Source organism: Lithobates pipiens, unplaced genomic scaffold (genome assembly GCF_037356315.1).
Source record: "Lithobates pipiens isolate NorthernLeopardFrog02 unplaced genomic scaffold, aLitPip1_a1.2 Scaffold_16, whole genome shotgun sequence".
NCBI lineage: Eukaryota > Metazoa > Chordata > Amphibia > Anura > Ranidae > Lithobates > Lithobates pipiens.
In genome coordinates this window covers 502,809,307-502,830,580 of record NW_027507748.1, presented here as the reverse complement: position 1 = coordinate 502,830,580, position 21,274 = coordinate 502,809,307, and the positions used below count along the sequence as shown (strand labels likewise).

Genomic DNA, 21,274 nt, shown 5'->3' with positions numbered 1-21,274 from the left:
TATTATCACCAAGGCCATCCCCGTTGGGAGAAGACCGTGATTATTGCTAGAGGCTATAGTAGCCGCTGGCTATAATCGTAACAGAATACAGCAGGCTGGCTGCACCCAAGTTTATTGGTATATTCAGCCTGTCCAATAATGGTTTGAACCATGTACCATGTACGGCTGGCCTTACTGGGGCTGCAGTGCAGTAAAAATTAAGCATTGTCCTGTCTCGCAATTGTAGGCTTTTGCACAATTCAGATACTTATTGTTAAATGTGGTGTACTGTGAGTGCACCTAGAGTCCTGCATGCAGACAGTTGGTTGTGTTTTACATAGCTGCAGTGAAGGGCGTCCTCCTAGGCCACCCTTTATCACAAATTGAAAAACACAATTTTATCTAATCTGCAATTGTTAGTGCAGAAATGTGAACAAAAAGTGACACAAAATTCTGGTTCACAAATAAAATCCTTTGCAAGTATGTATATAATATTGGGAAAAATTGATTACAGGCCAATAAAGTGGTCCTTAACTCTAACGCCATGTACACATGGCCGGATCCGTCTGACAATTTGACCATGTGTGGGCTTCATCAGACCTTTTCTGCTGAAAAATCAGACAGACTTTTGATTTAGAACATGTTTTAAATCTTTCTGACGGACTTGAGTCCAGACGAGAAATCCGTTCGCCTGTAAGCTAGTCCAACGGGCGAAAAACGACACTAGGGCAGCTTTTGGCTATTGGCTACTGGCTATGAACTTCCTTATTCTGGTCTGGTCGTATGTCATCATGTTCAAATCCATCGGACTTTGGTGTGATTGTGTGTGGCCAAGTCCGTTCGTTTGGGAAGTTCGTCTGAAGTCCGCCGAAACTCCGTCGGGAAGACCATCGTACTTAGTCTGCCGGAAAGTCCTGTCATGTGTACACAGCATTAAAGGTTTTTTACCCTGATGCATTCTCTGCATTAAAGTAAAAAACATTCCACTTTGTATACCATGGCACAGAGGAGATAAGTTAAACCTCTTTAACAAAAAGAATTCGACTTACAATCACTTTAAGTAGTGAATGCATATGGATTATTATTTGAGAATAAGGGTGTAGTTTATTGTCTGTTTAATATCCAAGTGGTCCCATCTCCCCTGAGATAAAAAAAAACTTGGTCCTATACTTGGTGAGCAAGCCTACTTGAAGTGATATGCTAGACTTTTACTACTTTTTATTTGTTTTGTGGGCTTTTTTTTTTTTTTTATAGGATATGGTCATTTCTGACCACATCTTCTACAGACTTTATTGCAATAAAATGTAATTTAATAAATAACTATGCATAGCTGACCTGTATGCTTGCATCCATGTCTATTTTAAAAGAACCTTTCCACTGTAGTGCTTGATACACTCTAGCACTAGTGACAGAATATTGTATATTCCAATATCTTTATGCACATTGCTGTGTTTAATTCTATAGTCCTTATTTAATGTAGTAGCTTTCTTACTCCTTAGAGCTAATAAAGTGGAGCCTATTGTGTTATATTTTATGAATGTCTTATCCTAGAATTGAAATTAATAACCTTCTATCATTAGGAGGGATCAAGAAATTAAGAAAAAGGAAATGGAAACAATTTTGCAAAGGCTTAAGCAATCTGAAGAGACGAACCACCAATTAAGGGAGCGAACGGGGGACATACGTCGTAGTTTACGTGACCTGGAACTGACGCAGGAAATATACGACGACCTGAAAGTTCTACCAGAGGATCAACTCTCTATCCCTGAATATGTGTCTGTAAGTGTTTTATGTGAAATGTACTGTATGTATACGCTGTTAATTGGACATGGTTGTTTTTATTTAACATGCACAATTCTTAGACAATATGCTGCTACGGAATTACTCACTGGGAATTATTTCTGTCTTTTCAAATGCAAAGTTTAGAGTAATTTCCACATTTCCCAAGCAAATGAAAACTTTCTCTCATGGCTACTGAGTCTGATCTGGTTAGTCTTAGGCTGCCATACATGGATCAGTTTTTTATAAGCCAGCATTCTGATCGAAACAGATGTACTTGTACAGCCTCAGGTTTCAGTGGTTCTTTTGGAGTCAGCGATGCTATATCATTTTAAAAGTAATCTGAGCGCCTATGCAGCCACTGGATCACGTTTACTCTCTTGTAATGGCAAGAAAGTAATAAAGTTGATTACATTTTTTTTTTTTAAAGACATTGGGGGTCATTTACAAAAGGCAAATCCACTTTGCACTGCAAGTGCACTTGAAAGTGCAGTCATTCTAAAGTTTTTCCTTCAGATTTACCAAAACCATATAATATGAGGTAAAACCTTAGGAGTTTCAATTTGTATGCAATCAGGCAGGCCCTTGCACTACATGGTTTTAGTAAATCTGAAGGAAAAACTCAGCAGAAAAACTGATAGTGTGTATGGGGCTTAAGGGGTAGATCTGAAATGAGTGGAAGCTCTGCTGATTTTATCATCCAATCATGTGCAAGCGAAAAAGCTGTTTTAATTTTCCATGTCCCTTGGATCTTCAGTGACTTTACTTCCAAGTGCACTTTCAAGTACACTTGCAGTAGATTTTTTTTTTTTTTTTTTTTTTTTTATAGTGCAAACAGGAGTAGAGAGATTGATTTGGGTATCATCAGCCTAGAGGTGGTTTTGGAAGGAGTGGGAAGTTGGGAGGTTATCAACTGACCCAGGGTTTAGATAGAGAATAGAAGCGATCAGAGGACTTAACCTTTGTGACCCCTTCAGAAAAAGAGTTATAGGTGACTCTGAAGGTACACTTAGATAGTGGGCGACCCGAGGAAGAACAGTCTCAGAGGCCAAGGGAGTATCAGAGGCAGCTGAAAGGTCTAAGAGTACAGAGTAATGACCATTTTTTTTTGCAGTAAGTATGTTTTAGAACAGTCGTTTCTTGTTTAGGGCTTTTGTGTCTGCACCACTATTTCCTGAGCTGCAACCGCCAATGCTTACCTTCACCTTTTGACCAGGATTTTATTGAGTTAGGTGACCTAATGGGTGGGATTTTCGCACATGATGTCTCTTGAGGTTTTCTCCAACAATTTCACAGCCACTTATGTTGCACTTTTGGCCCATTGTCCATTGTTCCTAATATTATCATTTTTTATTATGCAAAAGTTCATTTATTTCACTAATGCGACTTAAAAGGTGAAACTAAAAAATGAAATGGACACATTACATGCAAAGCAAGATAGTTCAAGCTGTGATTTGTCATAATTGTGATAATTATGGCTTACAGCTCATGAATACTCCAAATCCACAATCTCAGAAAACTAGAATATTGTGGAAAGGTGCAATATTCTAGGCTCAAAGTGTCCCACTCTATTCAGCTAATTAAGCCAAAACACCTGCAAAGGGTTCCTGAGCCTTTAAATGGTCTCTCAGTCTGATTCAGTAGGAATCACAATCATGGGAAAGACTGCTGATCTGACAGTTGTGCAGAAAACTATCATTGACACCCTCCATAAGGAGGGAAAGCCTCAAAAGGTAATTGCAAAAGAAGTTGGATGTTCCCAAAGTGCTGTATTAAAGCACATTAATAGAAAGTTATGTGGAAGGGAAAAGTGTGTAAGAAAAGGTTGCACAAGCAGCAGGGATGACCGCAGCCTGTAGAGCAGGCATATGCAATTAGCGGACCTCCAGCTGTTGCAGAACTACAAGTCCCATGAGGCATAGCAAGACTCTGACAGCCACAGGCATGACACCCAGAGGCAGAGGCATGATGGTACTTGTAGTTTTGCAACAGCTGGAGGTCCACTAATTGCATATCCCTGCTGTAGAGGATTGTCAGGAAAAGGCCATTGAAAAATGTTAGGCACTTTCACAAGGAGTGGACTGAGGCTGGAGTCAGAGCATCAAGAGCCATCACACCCAGACAGATCCTGGACATGGGCTTCAAATGTCATATTCCTCTTGTCAAGCTACTCCTGAACAACAAACAACATAAGAAGCGTCTTACCTGGGCTAAAGAAAAACAGACCTGGTCTGTTGCTCAGTGGTCCAAAGTCCTCGTTTCTGATGAGAGCAAACTTTGCATCTCATTTGGAAACCATGGACCCAGAGTATAGAGGAAGAATGGCGAGGCACACACTGCAAGATGCTTGAGGTCCAGTGTGAAGTTTCCACAGTATGTGTTGATTTGGGGAGTCATGTCATCTGCTGGTGTTGGTCCACTGTGCTTCATTAAGTCCAGGGTCAATGCAGCCATCTACCAGGAGATTTTGGAGCACTTCATGCTTCCTTCCACAGATGAGCTCTTTGGGGATGCTGACTTCATTTTCCAGCAGGACTTGGCACCTGCCCACACTGCCAAAAGCACCAAAACCTGGTTCAATAACCTTGAGATTACTGTGCTTGATTGGCCAGCAAACTCGCCTGACCTAAACCCCATAGAGAATCTATGGAGCATTGCCAAGAGAAAGATGAGACATGAGACTGAACAATGCAGAAGAGCTTAAGGCCACTATTGAAGCTTCCTGGTCTTCCATAACACCTCAGCAGTGCCACAGGCTGATAGCTTCCATACCACTCCGCATTGAGGCAGTAATTGCTGCAAAAGGGGCCCAAACCAAGTACTGAGTACATATGCATGCTTATATTTTTCAGAGGTCCAATATTTTTCTATGTAGAATCCTTGTTTTTTATTGATTGCATGTAATATTCTAATTTTCTGAGATTGTGGATTTGGGGTTTTCATGAGCTGTAAGCCATAATCCTCACAATTGTGACAAATCGTGGCTTGAACTATCTTGCTTTGCATGTAAAGAGTCTATCACATATTTTAGTTTCACCTTTTAAGTTGTATTAGTGAAATAAATGAACTTTTGCACAGTATTCAAATTTTTCAAGTATCACCTGTACTTCGCAAGCTGGCCACATGAGGGAGCCCTCCTCATTATTTTTCTGCTATGGCCACAAAAGGCAAATGTTATCTACTTTTTTCACCCTATACTTTCTTTCTGCACTGAGGATGCTGTTCCTGTCAGGAATTTCAGTGCATCTTCACTAAGGGCTTTTGATTTGCTTTCAGCGGCAGTTCAAAACTGTTTTCATGTGCTGAGGCAACCATAACTTCTTTGTATGTTCCTAGCTCAATGACATAATGGCTGGGCACAGAACTATCACATGCGCGCCCAGCGTTTCTATATTCTTACCTGCATATTCACAGCTAAGCACTTTCAGTGAACACAACACTGGCCAGAGCCCTGTTAAGACTACCTCATGGCCACCTGAAGTGACGTTTGGTTACACTGCTTGTTGCCCCTGACATTTTCCCTTGTCCTGGTTTTCTCGCTCCCCTGGTACTATAAGTACTTCTGGGGTGTTGGGGGGCTATTTATTTTTATTTTTGTCCTCATCCCTAGCATTGTTTGTTTTGCTTTTCCTTACTATGGTTTGTAACAGGATGGGCGAGGGGAGTCTCTCTGTGACCACAAGCGCACCCCCATGTTAGGACTTCTTGTTTACTATCTTCCTCTTGTGCAAACGGCAACCCTGAAACTTGTAAAGAGGTTTTCTTTATAGAGCTGGGTGTATTGCAGCTTAGGGACTACTTCTACCTAGGGTTCACGAAAATCCATATCTGACAAAGACTTGGACTTCACTGGTTCAGTTGAGGGATCCTTTTGCACATCTGCTATCAGAAGTGGAATCTATATTCTTTCCGGTGGAAGAATTTTTTTTTAGACCGACTTCAGTCAGCGGTAATTGTAACAAAATGGAGAGAAGGGTGTTTTTATTTATTTATTTATTTATTGTTTTCTCTTCATCAGATTGCTATTTCTGCCCTCAGCTGTTATAGGGTTCTCTACTGCTGTGGTTGATTCCTTTTATTATAGTGCATGAGGAACGTGCCTTGGGACTTCAAATTTTAACTATATTCTGCTGAAAGCCTTCTGTTCTGGCTTGTCTCATATTTGAGTTTCATGTCTGTCCACATGCATAGGGAACTTTGAATTTAATGATGGACTGAAGAACCTATGCATTAGAAGCGTTTGCTCGGCATTGCCTTTAAAGGACAATAACTCTTCTGACCCATTTTTAATTTTCCTGCTTATCTATTAAGAAACATCCCCTTTCTTTTGCTTCTTTGGTCCCAAAGTTGAGAATCCTAAAGTGTAACTAAAAGCAAGACGTTGAGTTGGATTAGAACACCTGTCAAGTTTTTGATACCCTTGCCCCCATTAGGGAGATTTCCCCTCTCTATTTGTCCTGTTTACCATTTATCGTTGAAAGTGAAAATAAAGTTAAAATCCCACATTTTGGATTGCCCCCAGAAAAATAATAGAGGGGAAATCTAATGGAGACAGTAGTTCTGGTGAAGGGTGGGGGGGGGGGGGGTGCACGTGAAAGGGATTCCCCTAATTTGCAGGGATTTCCTCTCACTTCTTGTTCTGACTATGGAACAGGAAGTAAAGGTAAGTCTCCTCAATGGGACATGGATGGCAAAATAACATTGTCAAGGGTTATAACCCTCCCTTGTTCTATCCAAAATGGGGGAGGGGGAATAGTTTTTGCATATAGTTCTACTTTAAGCTTGGTTCATCTGCGAGGTCTGGTACTCAAAGCCTGACAAATCTTTAGACAAGCATTCCTCTGCAGAAAGATGTACCCCCACTTTCCAGAATTGTGGTAACTTTGTTTATCTTTGCGAAAGCTTTGACAACTTGCCACTTGCACTCTGGAGATGCGGGAGGTGGTCCCCCCAGGGCTACAATTTTCTTTACTCCTTGCCCCTCTTCAGTTTCTCACCTCCAGCCTTATTATGTCATCAGATTAAGAAATATCCATTGAGTCCTCTCTGCTCTTCTGCATCAGGGTGTCATTTGTTCTAGTTTTGTGGCAGAACTGTTCCAGGTGTTTTTACTTCAACCCCTTTTATCGTACCCACTCCCAAACGGGGCATTTTCCCCATTCTGAATCTCAAAGCTCTGAATGTCAAATTTAGCATTTCTGCATAAAATCTACCAACATTTTTATCTCCTTTCTTTCTGGCTTCCATGAGCATCAATAAAGCGTGCTTTCCATATGTCCAGGGAAACAGCCTTCGCCGCCATCAGAATACAATTATCGGTGTTGTCGGCTATAGCCAGCTGCTCTGATCATTCAGGGAAAACCCGAAAAGATGGTTGTACAGAAGTTGATCAATAGAAATTCGACCAGTCTCTGCTGAACCAGCTGAATTTCAATCAAGTAATAGCCAGCTTTAGATCTAATGGTAGTCTTTTTAGAGACAGTTGCAGTTGCCCAATTTCACTCTTACCAGTTTCAATCAGTCTTTACTATGTAACATTCTGCCATCATGGGAGATTTCTATCTGATGTTTGAACAGCCTGGACTCAGACTCAGGCCAGAGTATTCATTCCAGGGGAGAAATTTCAGTCCTGGAGACATCTGCCTCTTTGCTTTTGCATGGTCTAGGTCTGATGGTAGCTTTTTTGGGGGCAGTTCCACCCAGTTTAACCCCAGACCCCTACAATGTGCTATTCTATCATTTTGCGACAGGTTTGTCTGTCTGGTCTTTGGACAGACTAATTCATTTATCACTGAGAACCAGGTTGTCCCTGGCCTGAGAATCTTGCCCTGGAATCAGGGAAGTCTTTGTTTCCTGACTTTTGGAGGATTCTCATGACAGTCACCAGTCTCTTAGACTGGGGAAGAGTCTTGGACAACCTGTTGGTATTGAAGGAGTTTTGTCTCCTGGTGAACATCCAGAAAACTTTGGGTCTGCACGAGGTGGACTATCCTACTGATGAGTAAACTTATTCAGATGCATCAGACAATGCTACAGCTGTAGTGTACCTCCATTATCAGGGTTGAATTAAAAGACTTTCCATGGTAGGTTAGATGGATCGGATCCTGTTCTAGTCAGATCTTGATGTTCTAGGTTGTGAGCAGTGTACATCCCAAGCATAGACAATCAGCAGGCAGACTCCCTCATCTGGCCGCACCTGGATCCAGGGGATAAGTACACTACGGTTGAAGCTTTTCCTTCACTAAACAAATTCCTACTCTACTTCTATGATCGAATTTGAGGACATTCTAATGATCCTTATTGCTCTGGACTAACCTAGACAGATGTGATATGCCAACCTGGTAAGAATCCTGGCAGACACTCCATTGGCACTTTTTTAATCGTCAGGATCTTCTGGCCTACCTCTGGCTAGGTCTGTCATCAAACATGGAACGTAATACTTCACTTGGTGTGAGTCTCAGAGCTTCCACCCCAGGATTTTCCCCATGAGGCAAATCTTCTGCTTTCTGCAGCTGTGTCTGGATCATTATTTTGTTTCTTACCACTTTCAAAGACCATTTTTTTCCCCCTGTTTATCTTATTTTAGAGCCCTATGGCCCTTCATTTCTTAACTTTAGATGCTTTTACAGAAAGTTCAAGGGATCTGTAGCTATTTTTTTCTACTCTTCAGAAACCGCCGTTTCCTTTCTTTACGCTTGCCCACAAGTTGATATTCCCTGCTGACCATCACCTCTGTGAAGTCATGTGTCTGATCTTATGCCTTTATCTTGCAAGAGCCCTTTCTGGTTTGCATAGCGGCAAGGTGATGTTTGAGGTTCAGGACTTCCTTCTCACCTAATTTAGTTCTGCCTTTTACATCAACCAGGATTTTTTTCCCCGCCCCTCCATCTGGCTCCAGGTCACGTAAAAGAACATTTCCTCCATTGTCTGGATATGTTTTGGCCAGTCAGTGTCTCGCAGTCATTGCTTCTTCAAGAAGAATGATGAACTTTTGTAATCCCGAATAGACCTCGTAAGGGTGTACCAGCGTTTCGGTCTACCATCTCTAGGTGATTCAGGCATAAATTTGGATGATGGTTTGGTTTTTGAGCATGCTATTCCTCCCATTCCTGTTAAAGCTACTAGTTTGCGTGGTTACTACATGCTCTTTTTGTTTTTCAACCATGCAGAAATATACAGTGCATTGAAAAAGTATTCACACCCCTTGAAATGTTCCACATTTTGTCATGTTACAAACAAAAATGTTAATGTATTTTATGTGATAGACCAACAGAAAGTGGCACATAATTGTGAAGTGGAAGGAAAATGATAAATGGTTTTCAACTTTATTTTTAAAAATATCAAAAAAAGTGTGGCATGCATTTGTATTCAGTCAATACTTTTTAGAACTGCTTTTCACTGCAATAACAGCTGCAAGTCTTTTTGGGTATGTCTCTACCAGCTTTGCACTTCTAGAGTGAATTTTTTTTTCCCATTCTTCTTTGCAAAATAGCTCAAGCTCTGTCAGATTGGATGGAGAGAATCTGTGAACAGCAGTTTTCAAGTCTTGCCACAGATTCTCAATTGGATTTAGGTCTGGACTTTGACTAGGCCAATCAAACACATGAATCTGCTTTGATCTGAACCGTTCCATTGTAGCTATGGCTGTATGTTTAGGGCCGTTGTCCTGCTGGAAGGTGAGCCTCTACCAGTCTCAAGTCTTTTGCAGATTCCAACAGGTTTTCTTCTAAGATTGCCCTGTATTTGGCTCCATCCATCTTCCAGAATCTGCAAAAGACTGAGTGATCATCGGATCGATGATGCATTCAACTAGATGGGTATATTTAATTTTTTCCTAAATCTCAGACTTCTCTTTTGAGAGAGTTAACTGACCCAAAGAGACAGCTGCTTTTTGTTTTTTGCACCCGTCTCTGGCTTCCAGCATTTTCCTGAGGCGAGCACCAATAAGAAGGATGAAAAGGAATGGGAAGTGGACATGCCCCTCTGCGTTTCTCTTGCTGATGCTTGGCTTGGGCAAGTGCTGGGAACCAGAGACAGGCACTACAATACAAAAACGTATCGGTTGTCTTGCTGTTCGGAGACTGATCTGGCTCTCTAGCTGTCAGGCGACCATGCACCAAGGAGGATGCCCTGTCCAACAGACAGCTAGTGCTACAGGGCCCCTAGGGAGAATGGGACAAAGTATTACTCACATTGAAAAACTACTTATGGTAATTGAATGGGTAAAGCTGCCAACATCCTAAATATAGAAAAAGGAGGTATGCATCAAATGCAACAGAGGCCTTGGACTTTTTAGGCACAAAATAAAAGTAGATGTAGCGCCGGCTCCTGACGAGCATGCGCTATTTGTTTCTGAAAATGAATATTCCTGAAACCACAGTTGGGTTTTAGGGCTAATTTTGCTAAATTATGGTTTCAGTACCAGTCTAGCTGGATTGCATTGAGTTCTCCTTGCCGCAGGTGTCGCTGTCACCGCTAGCAAGTGTGAGAACGCAGTCTAGCTGGGTGTATTGAATGCCATTCTTTTCTCTGAGCCAGCCCAGTGGGAGTGTTCTCCTGCTGTGCATTCTGGGAGATGGTATTTAAGTTACTGACATCACATGTTTAGGGGTTCCGGTCCAGAAGAATTTTCTGTCTGTTTGGTCCTGGTCCTCCTAACCAGCCCTCATGGCCCTCCTGGCCTGGGGTGCGGATCCATGCAATTCCAAGCCTCAGGCTGGATAGCCCGAGGCGAAGCAACTGTAGGGACAGGCCTGAATGGATATCGGGACCTAAAGATTCAAGGGTGGTCCGGTGCCATCTCATCTGAGAGGCCCAGCAACTGGAGAAGCATCCAGGGGAGGACACTTCGGGAGAAGGCCATGCTCAAAGCTGGCTTCTCTGAAGGAGCCTGGAGGCTCAGTTGAAGGACACTACGTGGATCTACACTTATATGGTATCGTCGGACCGGCTGAGAGATACTGGTACCGTATGATAGTTCTTTAAATTTGTCCCTCAGTTACACCCAAGTCTGTGGCAGAGACTTTTTCTCAAGTGTTCTACATCCAAGTCTGTGGCAGAGACTTTGCTCTACTTGACACCCTGCAGGCTGCTAGCCTAGTGAGAGGAGGTCTATCCGGGGGTTGTGAGAATCCAGCTGTGAAGCGGTTTTTCTCTGGATTTCTATAAGAGACTTTCTATTCTTGCAGTTCCAAAAGTAACTGAACTTTCCTCCTTACCCTCTACCCTAAATTGAGAGACTGTTCTATTTTCTAAATAAATAACCCAAAAGAAGATTCAGTGTGTCAGTTTCTACATTACTTTGGGCCATCTACCATGGGAAACCCTAGACGGAGACGAGGTCAAGAAGGTAACGGTAAGCCCAATAAAACCAGCAGCTCCTTTGGGGGATAAAAGGCAATATAGTGCCACTTTTGATTACACAACGTAATAAACTTTATAGACACAGCCATAGACAATACTGTTAAAATATACAGGGTATACCTATGAATCAAGTTATACATGTATATGTCAAACCCAAGGCGAATAATCCAGGTACTGCCAGAGTCAAACTGTGGTCAGTCCATGAAGATTTATAGCATGTATCCCAACATGTTTCAGAATTTATTGGTATATATTTTCCTTCATTAGGGGAGATTTACATTTGGGTGACTTATCTGAAATATAGATGTAGTTACATACTGATCATGCTGCAGTGCATAAATATGAACTGAACAGATGATTTTACATAATAAGGTTACTTTGCATTTGGCTTTAAGGTACTTGCATAGAAGGTTCACAGTGTAGACACAAAAGGAAATTTGGTATAAAAACAATATGAACGGTTCATGTTGGCTGGGAGAGTCCATACGGAAACACAGGTGGGCAGGTGCGCATGCCGAGGTGAGCCACCAGCATCGCTCACATTACTCACATTGACAACTCAATGTAATACAATTTAGTGATGATTCCAAGTACAGAATCTTGGAATGCATTCCATGAGAATGAGAAAGATGCAGTCTATTGGTGAGGTCAAGTAAGTTGATTGCAAAAGCTGAACTCCACCACCCTGTTGTGAGCGCAGCTGAACTTCCTGCTAATGTACACATGTCCTCTTTTCACTGCTTGTTTTATTATACAGCAGCCAGGAAAGAACATTTTCCAGCACCAAAGCAGTCAGTTTATTGTGTTTTTAGAAGACGGCACTGATGGGAAAAGTCTTTTTTAGCGATAAGTATACCTGTTGTATGTAGCTTGACTTTTAAGCATCCATTTATCAGTTGGTGAATACCTGGGTGTTTTCACTACAGTGTTTTAGAGCTCTTCTGTTCTGCTCCCAAAAACCACAGGAGATTCTCCTTCAAACAAGCAGGCAGGCCTGCCTAGTGCTGACTCGTAGGGAGCTGTAAGGTTGGCAGCCCTCTTGACTACAGCGGAGCTCAGTCCAGCACTTTCCATAGACCAAATAGAACAGTAGTGCATGCAGCAGGGGCATTTCAGGGAGTGTCCGGTAGTAATGTTTATGTTTGAAAATTTGAAAGGCATCTGACATTGGCTTTCAGGCATAGGTAATTTTTTTTTTTTTTTTTTTATAATTTTATTTAACGCTGAGGGTATTACTAGAGTGGTGAATATTTGTGACTAGAAAGTTAATACAATAAGGGTGATTGCAAGTACACCTTGGCCAGTGTTATAGCTATCAGTACCTGAACAAAGGTGCCTTCATTACAAATGAGGTTTAGGCCCAAGATTTGCACACACATTCTTTAATACAGTATACCACAAACCGTTATAAGCCATACAAATTACCACCTGTATGCTGGTTTATGGTCAGTAAATGGCTTTGAATTATGACTTTCATTATGATTTTCCTGGTGTTTAATACAAAAACTGCAATAGAGTTATACATTGTAATTGTAGTACATACATGTTTGCCTTTTTTTTTCTCCCGAAAATTAAGGCCATTTTACACCTATAGTAACACCTTCTTACCATCCTCTGCTTGTCCCTGAACAGTGTACCAGTGTATTGTACAGTATGCAGCCTCATGGTCAGTAGGTGATAATAGAGCAACTGCATTCTTCACACTCCCACAATGCTAATTTTTATAATTGTAGCTCTTCCATTAAGGGCTCATGGAAGCCGATTTGTAGCAATTAAAAACAAGTATTGAAAGTGATACTAAACAGACAAGTGTTAATTTCCATTATTAATTTACATAAATTATATGTATCCTGCCATTGTATTTTGTTTTCTGTCTTGTTTTTTTTTTTAAATCCTCTAAGTACCTTTATTCCTGCAACTCTGTTGTGCAGTCACATGATCTTTCCCTGTTCTTTGGCATCTGCAGGGAAAGATCTTTGGGAGGAGCTTCTTCTACTCTGCTGATTTCTGAGTCTTTGTCTGTATAGCCCTGATTGGTGCTTTTTTTTTATTTTTATTTTTATTTTTTATTATTTGCAATTACATTTTGAGATTTATTACTGATTTATATTCAAAGTTTTTTTGTGAGTTTATTAGTGAATACAATTAATCAGTATACTTTATCCTGCCCCATAGTGTTTAGAAATAAGAGGACATGGAAGAGAATTGAGCGAGGGGAGTGTCAATTCCACCTATTTTTACGCCAACATGTGTGGCTCTATAATCGGAGTGCATAGATAAGAAAAAGGGGAACCGAAACAGGAGCATGTTCAGTAGATGATAACAGCCGCCCTACAAAATATCAGGCTAGAGTGGGGACACACAGAGGATGGGAGGGACCACTAAAGGTGGGATCAACCAGGTATATTTCACACTACGCAAAACGCATGCTTAAGAGCAGTGGTCTAAAACTGGCGGCCCTCCAGCTGTTGTTAAATTATAAGTCCTATGAGGCATTGCAAGGCTGACAGTTACAGGCAGAGGCATGATGGGAGTTTTCGCAACAGCTTGGAGGGCTGCCAGTTTGAGACTCCTGCTTTAGGGACTTTTTCATAGACCCTTTATGTTTTTTAGAAATTCAGTTTTTATGACACATTATGAGCATGTAGCATATTATGATTTTTTTTTCGTGTGCGTGGAGTTTAACTTTTAAAATATAGGTCAGCCCTTCAATCTTTCTAGCATGGAATAACCCTTGAAATAACTGTCAGGACTCAGGGATACTCTGCCAATAATTACAATATCTACAGCTCGCACACCATGGTGGAAGGCATTAAATCTGCTTTAAAGTGATACTAAAGGCAAAACCAGACATGGAATATATGATACAGCCTGTTACTGGCTGCAGCAGTCTTTGTTTTCCTGTCAATCTTTGACCTTTTTTTTTTTTTACCTGTTTGATCCTGTCAGTCTGTTATTTTTCAACTTCCTTTAACATACCGAGCTATCGAGCAAAAGTGGCAGCTAATAAGTTAAGACAAACCATGTAACACTAAGACCCCTTTCACACTGGGTCATTTTGCAGGCGCTATTGCGCTAAAAATAGCGCCTGCAAAGCGTCCTGAAACAGCCGCTGCTGTATCTCCAGTGTGAAAACCCCGAGCGGTGCGCTGGCAGGATGATAGCAGCATCTTTGAAGGAGCGGTGTGTGTACTGCTTCTCCACCACTCCTGCCCATTGAAATCAATGGGGCACCACAGCTATACCGCCGGCTTTGCAGTGGTTTTTAACCCTTTCTCGGCAGCTAGCGAGGGTAAAACCAGCTAGCGGGTGAATAGCGCAGAAAATCTGACGGTAAAGCGCATCTAAAAATAGCGGCGCTTTACCGCCGATGCACCTCCCGCCCCAGTATGAAAGGGGCCTAACTGGGCAACTTACAACTGTGAGCTTTTATTCACGCACTTAGAACTTTTCTCCCAATAGAAAAAGAAAAAAAAAAAGTTTCTAACTTCTTAAAGTGTGTTAGTTGGAGTAGGGCTTTAATTTTTTAGTCACTTATATGAAGTCCATCGAACAGTGGAGCTGGGCGATTTTCAAAAAAAATAAAAATCTGCGATTAAAAAAAAAAAAAACTCAATTATTGATTTGAATCGAGTTTTTTTTTTTTTTTTGATGGACACTGCCCTGGTCTTGAGGCGCTGCAGGCAGGAGTTTTTAGGCGAGGCCGTGGCTTCCTAGTCCCCATCGTCCGGCCTCGCCTAAAAACTCCTGCCTGCAGCACCTCAGGGCCGGCGCGGTGGTGGAAAAAAAAATCAATTTGCTTAAATTTTGAATCGATTTGACCTCTCAACTTGATTCAAGATAAAAAAAAAATTTTTTTTCCCCATTTTTTTCGATTTTTTTTAAATTTTTTTCCCCCAGCCCTATCTAACAGCACCCTGTCCAGAAAATGCTGCTTTCCCAAGGGTGTCTCTGTTGCTCCTCCCTAGACAGATGAGACACTCTAAAGGCACTCTCTTTTAAAGAATTTTCATACGATTTTCGTATAGTGTGTACACAACATTGAACAGCTGATTCCAAATTTTCGTACGAAACTAAAATTCCCAAACGGACAAACTTGTACGGGAACAGAACTAACAATTTTCGTTTAATGTGTACCATATTCGTTAAAAAAAAAAAAAAAAAAAAAAGCCTATGTCCTGCAAGAATTTTCGTACGAATTTTCCTTCATCGGTCCAATTTGCTGTGAAACAACGATCGTTCTTAGAGTGTACATCACTTAAGACAAGAAGTGTGTTGCTGGCAAGATCGCCAGGTGAACATTAAGACAGCCCCCCTAAAGACAGAAAATGAATAACTACCACATCTGTGAATTAATAAGCTGCAATATATAAAATTTTTGTTTTTAAATGTAGATATTCTTTAACCACTTAAGGACCGAGACGCTTTTTTGAGATTTGTTGTTTACAAGTTAAAATCTGTTTTGTTTGTTTTTTTCCTAGAAAATTATTTAGAACCCCAAACATTCATTTCTCAGACACCCTAGAGAATAAAATGATGGTCATTGCAATACTTTGTCGCACTGTATTTGCACAGCTGTCTTACAAGCAAATTTTTCATTATTTTTATTTTTTATTTTTTATTTTTTGAAAAATACTATTTTTTGAATTAAATAAGACAATAGTAAAGTTGGTCCATCTAAGAATGTTGCGCCGAGTAAATTGATACCCAACATGTTAGGCTTCAAAATTGCGTCCGCTCGTGGAATGGTGACAAACTTTGCCCCTTAAAAATCACAATAGGCGACGTTTAAAAATTTCTACAGGTTATAATGCTTTTATGTTACAGAGAAAGTCTTTTGCTAGAATTCTTGTTTTAACTCTTAACGATTGTGGCGATTTCTCACATGTGTGGTTTGAAAACTGTTTTCATATGCGGGCACGACTTACGTATGTGTGTGCTTTAGTACGCGAGCTTGGCAAGACAGGGCGCTTACATTTGTGTGTTTTTTTTTTTTTGTTTTTTTTTTTACTGCATTTAGGTCTTTTTGACCCCAGATCTCACATTCAGGAGGTCCTGTAATGCTTTTAAAAAAAATAATAAAAAAAAAAATTACAGGACCTCCTGAATGTGAGATCTGGGGTCAAAAAGACCTAAATGCAGTAAAAAAGAAAAAATGTTTTTCCAGTTTCACCTTTAAGACCATTGGGTGGAAGTTACGTTTGATGTCGCTTCTGTCATCCAGTGTTATGGAGCCGAGTGTGGGGGCCACCTTTCCCTCACTCGCCTCCATGCTACTGAGGGGAAAGGAAAGGATTGTCTCAATCACTACCGACGGTTCCGGTAAGTGGCGGAGGCAAGAGGGGGGGGGGACACCTCTCCTGCCGCCGATTCAAAAGTGATCTCACAGCGAATCTGCCATGGAGACCACTTTCCTCTGAAAGAAGACCACCCACGGTTGAAGGAAATACCCGGGTTATGGCAGCTGTGTCAAAGTACTGGCGTACAATTATGGTGGTTTGCAGGAAGTAGCTAAAGTGTCACTAAACCCACATCATAAAAAAAAAACTATCAATAAATGCTGTATTACATGCTGTTGATACTCACTCGGTCACTATGAAATTTGTTTTCTGTATTCTGCAAAAAATCTGGTTGATCCTGCTGTTCTCTATCTCCACCTTCTGTTCATGTCCCCAATTCAGCTAGGGATTTTGCAGCTTTGGTGGCAACTCTGCAAATGCTCAGTTTTCAGTGAGTTCCTATGCTGAGCATTTCCTCCCTATCACATCTGTGTGCAGCCCATGTTAGTATATAGTCACACATGTAGGTGTATAGACAGTGGTAAATGACGGCCCACTCCTTCCCTCATCCTCCGCCATGCCCACTAACCAACTAAACACAATAGGGACGGGATGTTACAGGTAGATTAATGGAGGTTTCACCTCCCTCACAGGCTCTAGGAGTGTGACAGCCTGTGACTGGTAGAAATCCTCCAACACCATGTTATTGCCAAAAAATAATAAAGATTTGATTTCAAATATATACTTGTATAACAATTTAAAACAATTTATTGATATTTTTTCTCTGTATTCCAAAGGCTGTTTTTATTTTTTAACGTGTGACCAACAGCAGAAGACTAGACACTCCTCCTCCTGCTTATGTTTCCCTGCATACAGGCTGGAAAAGATCTGGGTCATGTGACAGCTGTCTATATCAGTTAGGAAAATTGTACTTTTAGATGCGTGTGTGTGTGTGTGTGTGTGTGTGCGTTTTTGTTTTTTTTTGTTTTTTTTAAATAGTGCTTTCATCCATATACAGAAATAGAAGGGACAATTGAACAGTGTGTTTAGTATCACTTTAAGTGATATGAGGTATGTGTCTTTTTTTTAACCATTAAATTAAGCAAGGTGTTTTTATCTATAGTTGTAAATTGTAATTGTAAAACTATAGTTGAACTATAGTTCTAGTTTTGTAAGCTTGCAAAATACATAAAAAAATGGAAATAAAAATGCATAGGTTTTTATTTTTTATGCAGCACTGTCAGGTCATTTAAGAAAAACTTTCCAAACTATTCTTGACATTTTTTCTACTCGCGTACTGAAGATCTGGTTAGTTTTATGGGAAATGCAGTATATTCGATTATTTATATTCTGACTACATAATAAAATAATTTCTTTCTATATATTCACTATTCACAGATTCGCTTCTATGAAGTGGTCCAGCCATTGAAGAATAAATTAAATGACCTTCATCTAAGGAATGCTAAACAGTCTGAAGAGCTCAATAGCTATAAAGAGCAGTTTAAGACTATAATGCAGGTGAGTTCTATAATACAGGACAATGCAATATATTTAATGTTCGAATCTACTATGTATGATTTAAATCAATTTTAAGGGTGCAGTTGTGTGTGTATAATATTATATAAAGTGTGTGTGTGTGTGTGTGTGTGTAAAATATATAATATAAATATATCTATCCTCCCCTCGGTATGTTACCGAGGGGAGGATATAATGACCAGATAGGTTTGGCAGTGGGGATAGGAGCAGAATGGTGCTAGTGAGATCTGACAGACAGGGAGGGGAGGGGGACAGAGGGAGACACAGGAGAGCTGCAGAAAGTATCGGATGATGGAGGCATGTATGCTGACCACAGTGTCGGGGCTCAGCAGCCCTGATATATCATGGTCAGCGTATGGGGGGGGGGGGGGGGGGGTAGAAGCTGGCAGTTCAGTGGACACAAATGAATACATTTTTTTTTTTTTTTTACATATACCTAGTGCAGGCAGTTCAGACGGGAAACACATTAACCTTTCAATTTTATCGTTCGTTTGTCACAAAATTTCCCTTCGTTTTTTTTTTTTTTTTTCGGCTCAAAAACGTCCAAGCGATTATCAATTTTGTGCCCGTTAACTGGCCTAAAACCAATGAACTGTCTAAATGACCGAATTTTGGACAATTTTTTTCCGTATAGTGTATGGCCAGCATAAGAATGATAATTTTTTTTTATTTTATTTTTTATGTACATCAGTGGGGCTGTTTGTAGAAGAACTGCCCCGCAATCAAATTTCAGTATTGGATATCTTCTGAGAAGTTTTTGTGGCAGGGTTGGACCCATGTGGGCCCCCTGTATGCCTGGATAGGAAGAGCGGCAAGGGTGGCTTAGACCGAGCTCCCCAATCCTCAGTCGAATTGTAAAGTGGCACTGTGGGAGCTGGTCACACTTTAGACCTAAGAAAGTGAAAGCACACACAGTGTATACTGTGCTCTGTGCCTTTCCCTACAGTGCAGTACCTGGCAGGAAGAGTTAAAGCAGAATGCCACCCAAAAGTGGAACTTCCGCTTTAATCACTCCTTGCCCCCTTACATGCCATATTTGGCATGTATTTTTGTTGGGGATGGTGGGGGGAGCGGTTGTGGGTACCTAGTTTTGACAGGTACCCAGCTCCCACTTCCACTCGGCAACCTAGGCTCCTCCCTCTCTCTCTCTCTCTCTCTCTCTCATCTCCTGGGACACGTCCCAAAAGATTGCCTAGCCACTGAGAAGGCGCAGTGCAACTCGCACATGCGCAGTGCGCACTCGGCTGGGAAGCCACAAGCTGTCAGCTGTCACAGCCTTGTGCCCACACTTGCAATGATGGCGCCGAGGAGAGGGAGAGAAGCGAGGCCTCAAGCCCCCTTATCACTGGACTGTGGGACAGGTGAGTGGCTGTTTATTCAAAGGCAGCAGCTGCATTTTATTTTTTTTGTAGCTGCTGACTTTTAAGAAACTTTAAAATAAGTGAAACTCAGCTTTAAGGTACATTTACTACCATTTTTTAAAAGGCTATCTGTATATATGTGTATTTTATATGTGTGTTCATATATTTCTGTTTTATATATGTATGTATATGTGCGTACATGTGTGAGTATGTATGCATATTATTTTTAATCCTGGCCCCCTATATGTGTACAAGCAGAACTGATTTTTAATTTATTTTGTTTACGGCTTGAAAATGCCATTCCTCTGAAAATCGATCCATGTTTAGATCACTTTTCTGAGGCATTTGACAGGTGGTAAAGAGGCAATTTGTTGCCTCCTTGCCTCCTATTTTAACCCCCTAAATGGATCATCGCTGTGCTGCAACTATGTACAATGTGGTGGTTGCAGTGCTGCTCCATTCACCTTGGGGTATATGTCCAGCCACAGCATGTGTACACCACCAGCTGCTTCCTTTGGAGCTACAGGGGGACTAATTGGGGGGATAAAAACATAACTAATGCGTGTGGTTTTACTGCCCCTCAACCTCACATCTGAATAAGCCCTTGGTTCACATCTGTGCAGCTGTGTGCTGCGTAAAGGGCAGCCAATTAATTTTAGTGTGCTGCCCCACAGAAACACAGGGAAATAATCCCTTATCTTTTTATTTGTTATCTTTATTGCGCTGCACCAAAAATACACCACATGCGTAGGGGTACCATTAAGAATTAAAGACACCCCCCTATGTGTCTGCCAAAAAGCAGCACATTTGCATGTCAGGAACATGTGCAATCTTGCGTCCATTCCGTGACATGCAGGAATGCAAACCAAGCCTTAGACTGGGATGCCTCCAGACTGAAAATTCTTTCAATGGTGCCTGGATGGGAAAAAGGTTGAGAAACACTGGTATAGAGGAACGGATGTCTCAATTTTCCTCCTCCGCTGAATGCCTGCGGGAGGAAGAGGAGGAGAAGCAAGGGAAATTAAAAGATCAGTTCCTTTGCATGCAGCCACCTCCACAGCTCCTCCTATGCAGCTTCTTTATGCTGCCCCCCCCCCCCCGTGTTCTCTTTTGCACCCCTATGTGCTCTCTTGCTCCCCTTTGCTATTATTATCCATTCGTTCTGTGCAGCTGAGGATGCAGAGAATGAGATGGAGGGCTGTGTCCTCAATCTCCTTTGTCTGAAGAAACATCAGGGGGCTTGTAAAAAAAAAAAATATATATATATTAAAAAAAAATATTGTAAAAAAATGAATACAACAAATGATAGAAAAATAGAATAAAAGTAAAAAACTACTGACGCCATTAGCAGAACTACAACACAAATGTCGCACTTTTGACCGGGCCCTGGCGTTCCACCACCGGGCTCAGAGGGAAGGGCCCTGTCCGGGGGTCATGGTTTCTTGTATTGCGGCCCTGAACGTTCTAGTTACGCCACTGTTCTGCGGTATTAGTTATCCGTAATCTTGTAAATGACAGTTTGCGGATTATATGTATTGGTCCTTTAAGGTGATAAAACAAGTTGAAATATCTTTGTTATTAAACCATTGGCACAGAATCCTTTTTGTCAAAGCTTAAATATTTTCTCGTTTCTTTGATCTTACGCTTTTGTGTGTGACAAGATGTTCTGTTTAAGCCTTGCTTTGTAGTGTTTTAGCATTGCTAAGTAGTTCTTCTAGGTGTTGTTAGTCTGCTTCTGTTTTAGTAAACGTTCCGATTTATTTCTTTTGGTGGGTAATATTGACCTTTGACTTTGTCAATATTTTCCTTATGAACATGCAAACGATAACTCTAGCTGAGCATGTTTTTCAACTCTTCTTACAGATGTTTTGCAGAATGTGGGTGTCTTTTGTTATTCGTTAATATATTTAGCTTTTCTTTTTTTTTTTTTTTTTTTTTTTTTTTTTTATTCAAAGGTCTCATGTAACAGGTATAATA

At 41.0% G+C, this 21,274-nt stretch overlaps 1 protein-coding gene across 1 annotated transcript in view; it reads left to right on the top strand.

Annotated features, from left to right (window-relative positions):
- PIBF1 (progesterone immunomodulatory binding factor 1) overlaps positions 1-21,274 on the top strand; it is a 294,552-nt gene that overhangs the window by 22,512 nt on the left and 250,766 nt on the right. The window contains exons 4-5 of the mRNA XM_077483123.1: positions 1,560-1,758; positions 17,799-17,918. Coding sequence (XP_077339249.1) covers positions 1,560-1,758; positions 17,799-17,918 — 319 coding nt within the window. The remainder of the gene's footprint in view (positions 1-1,559; positions 1,759-17,798; positions 17,919-21,274) is intronic.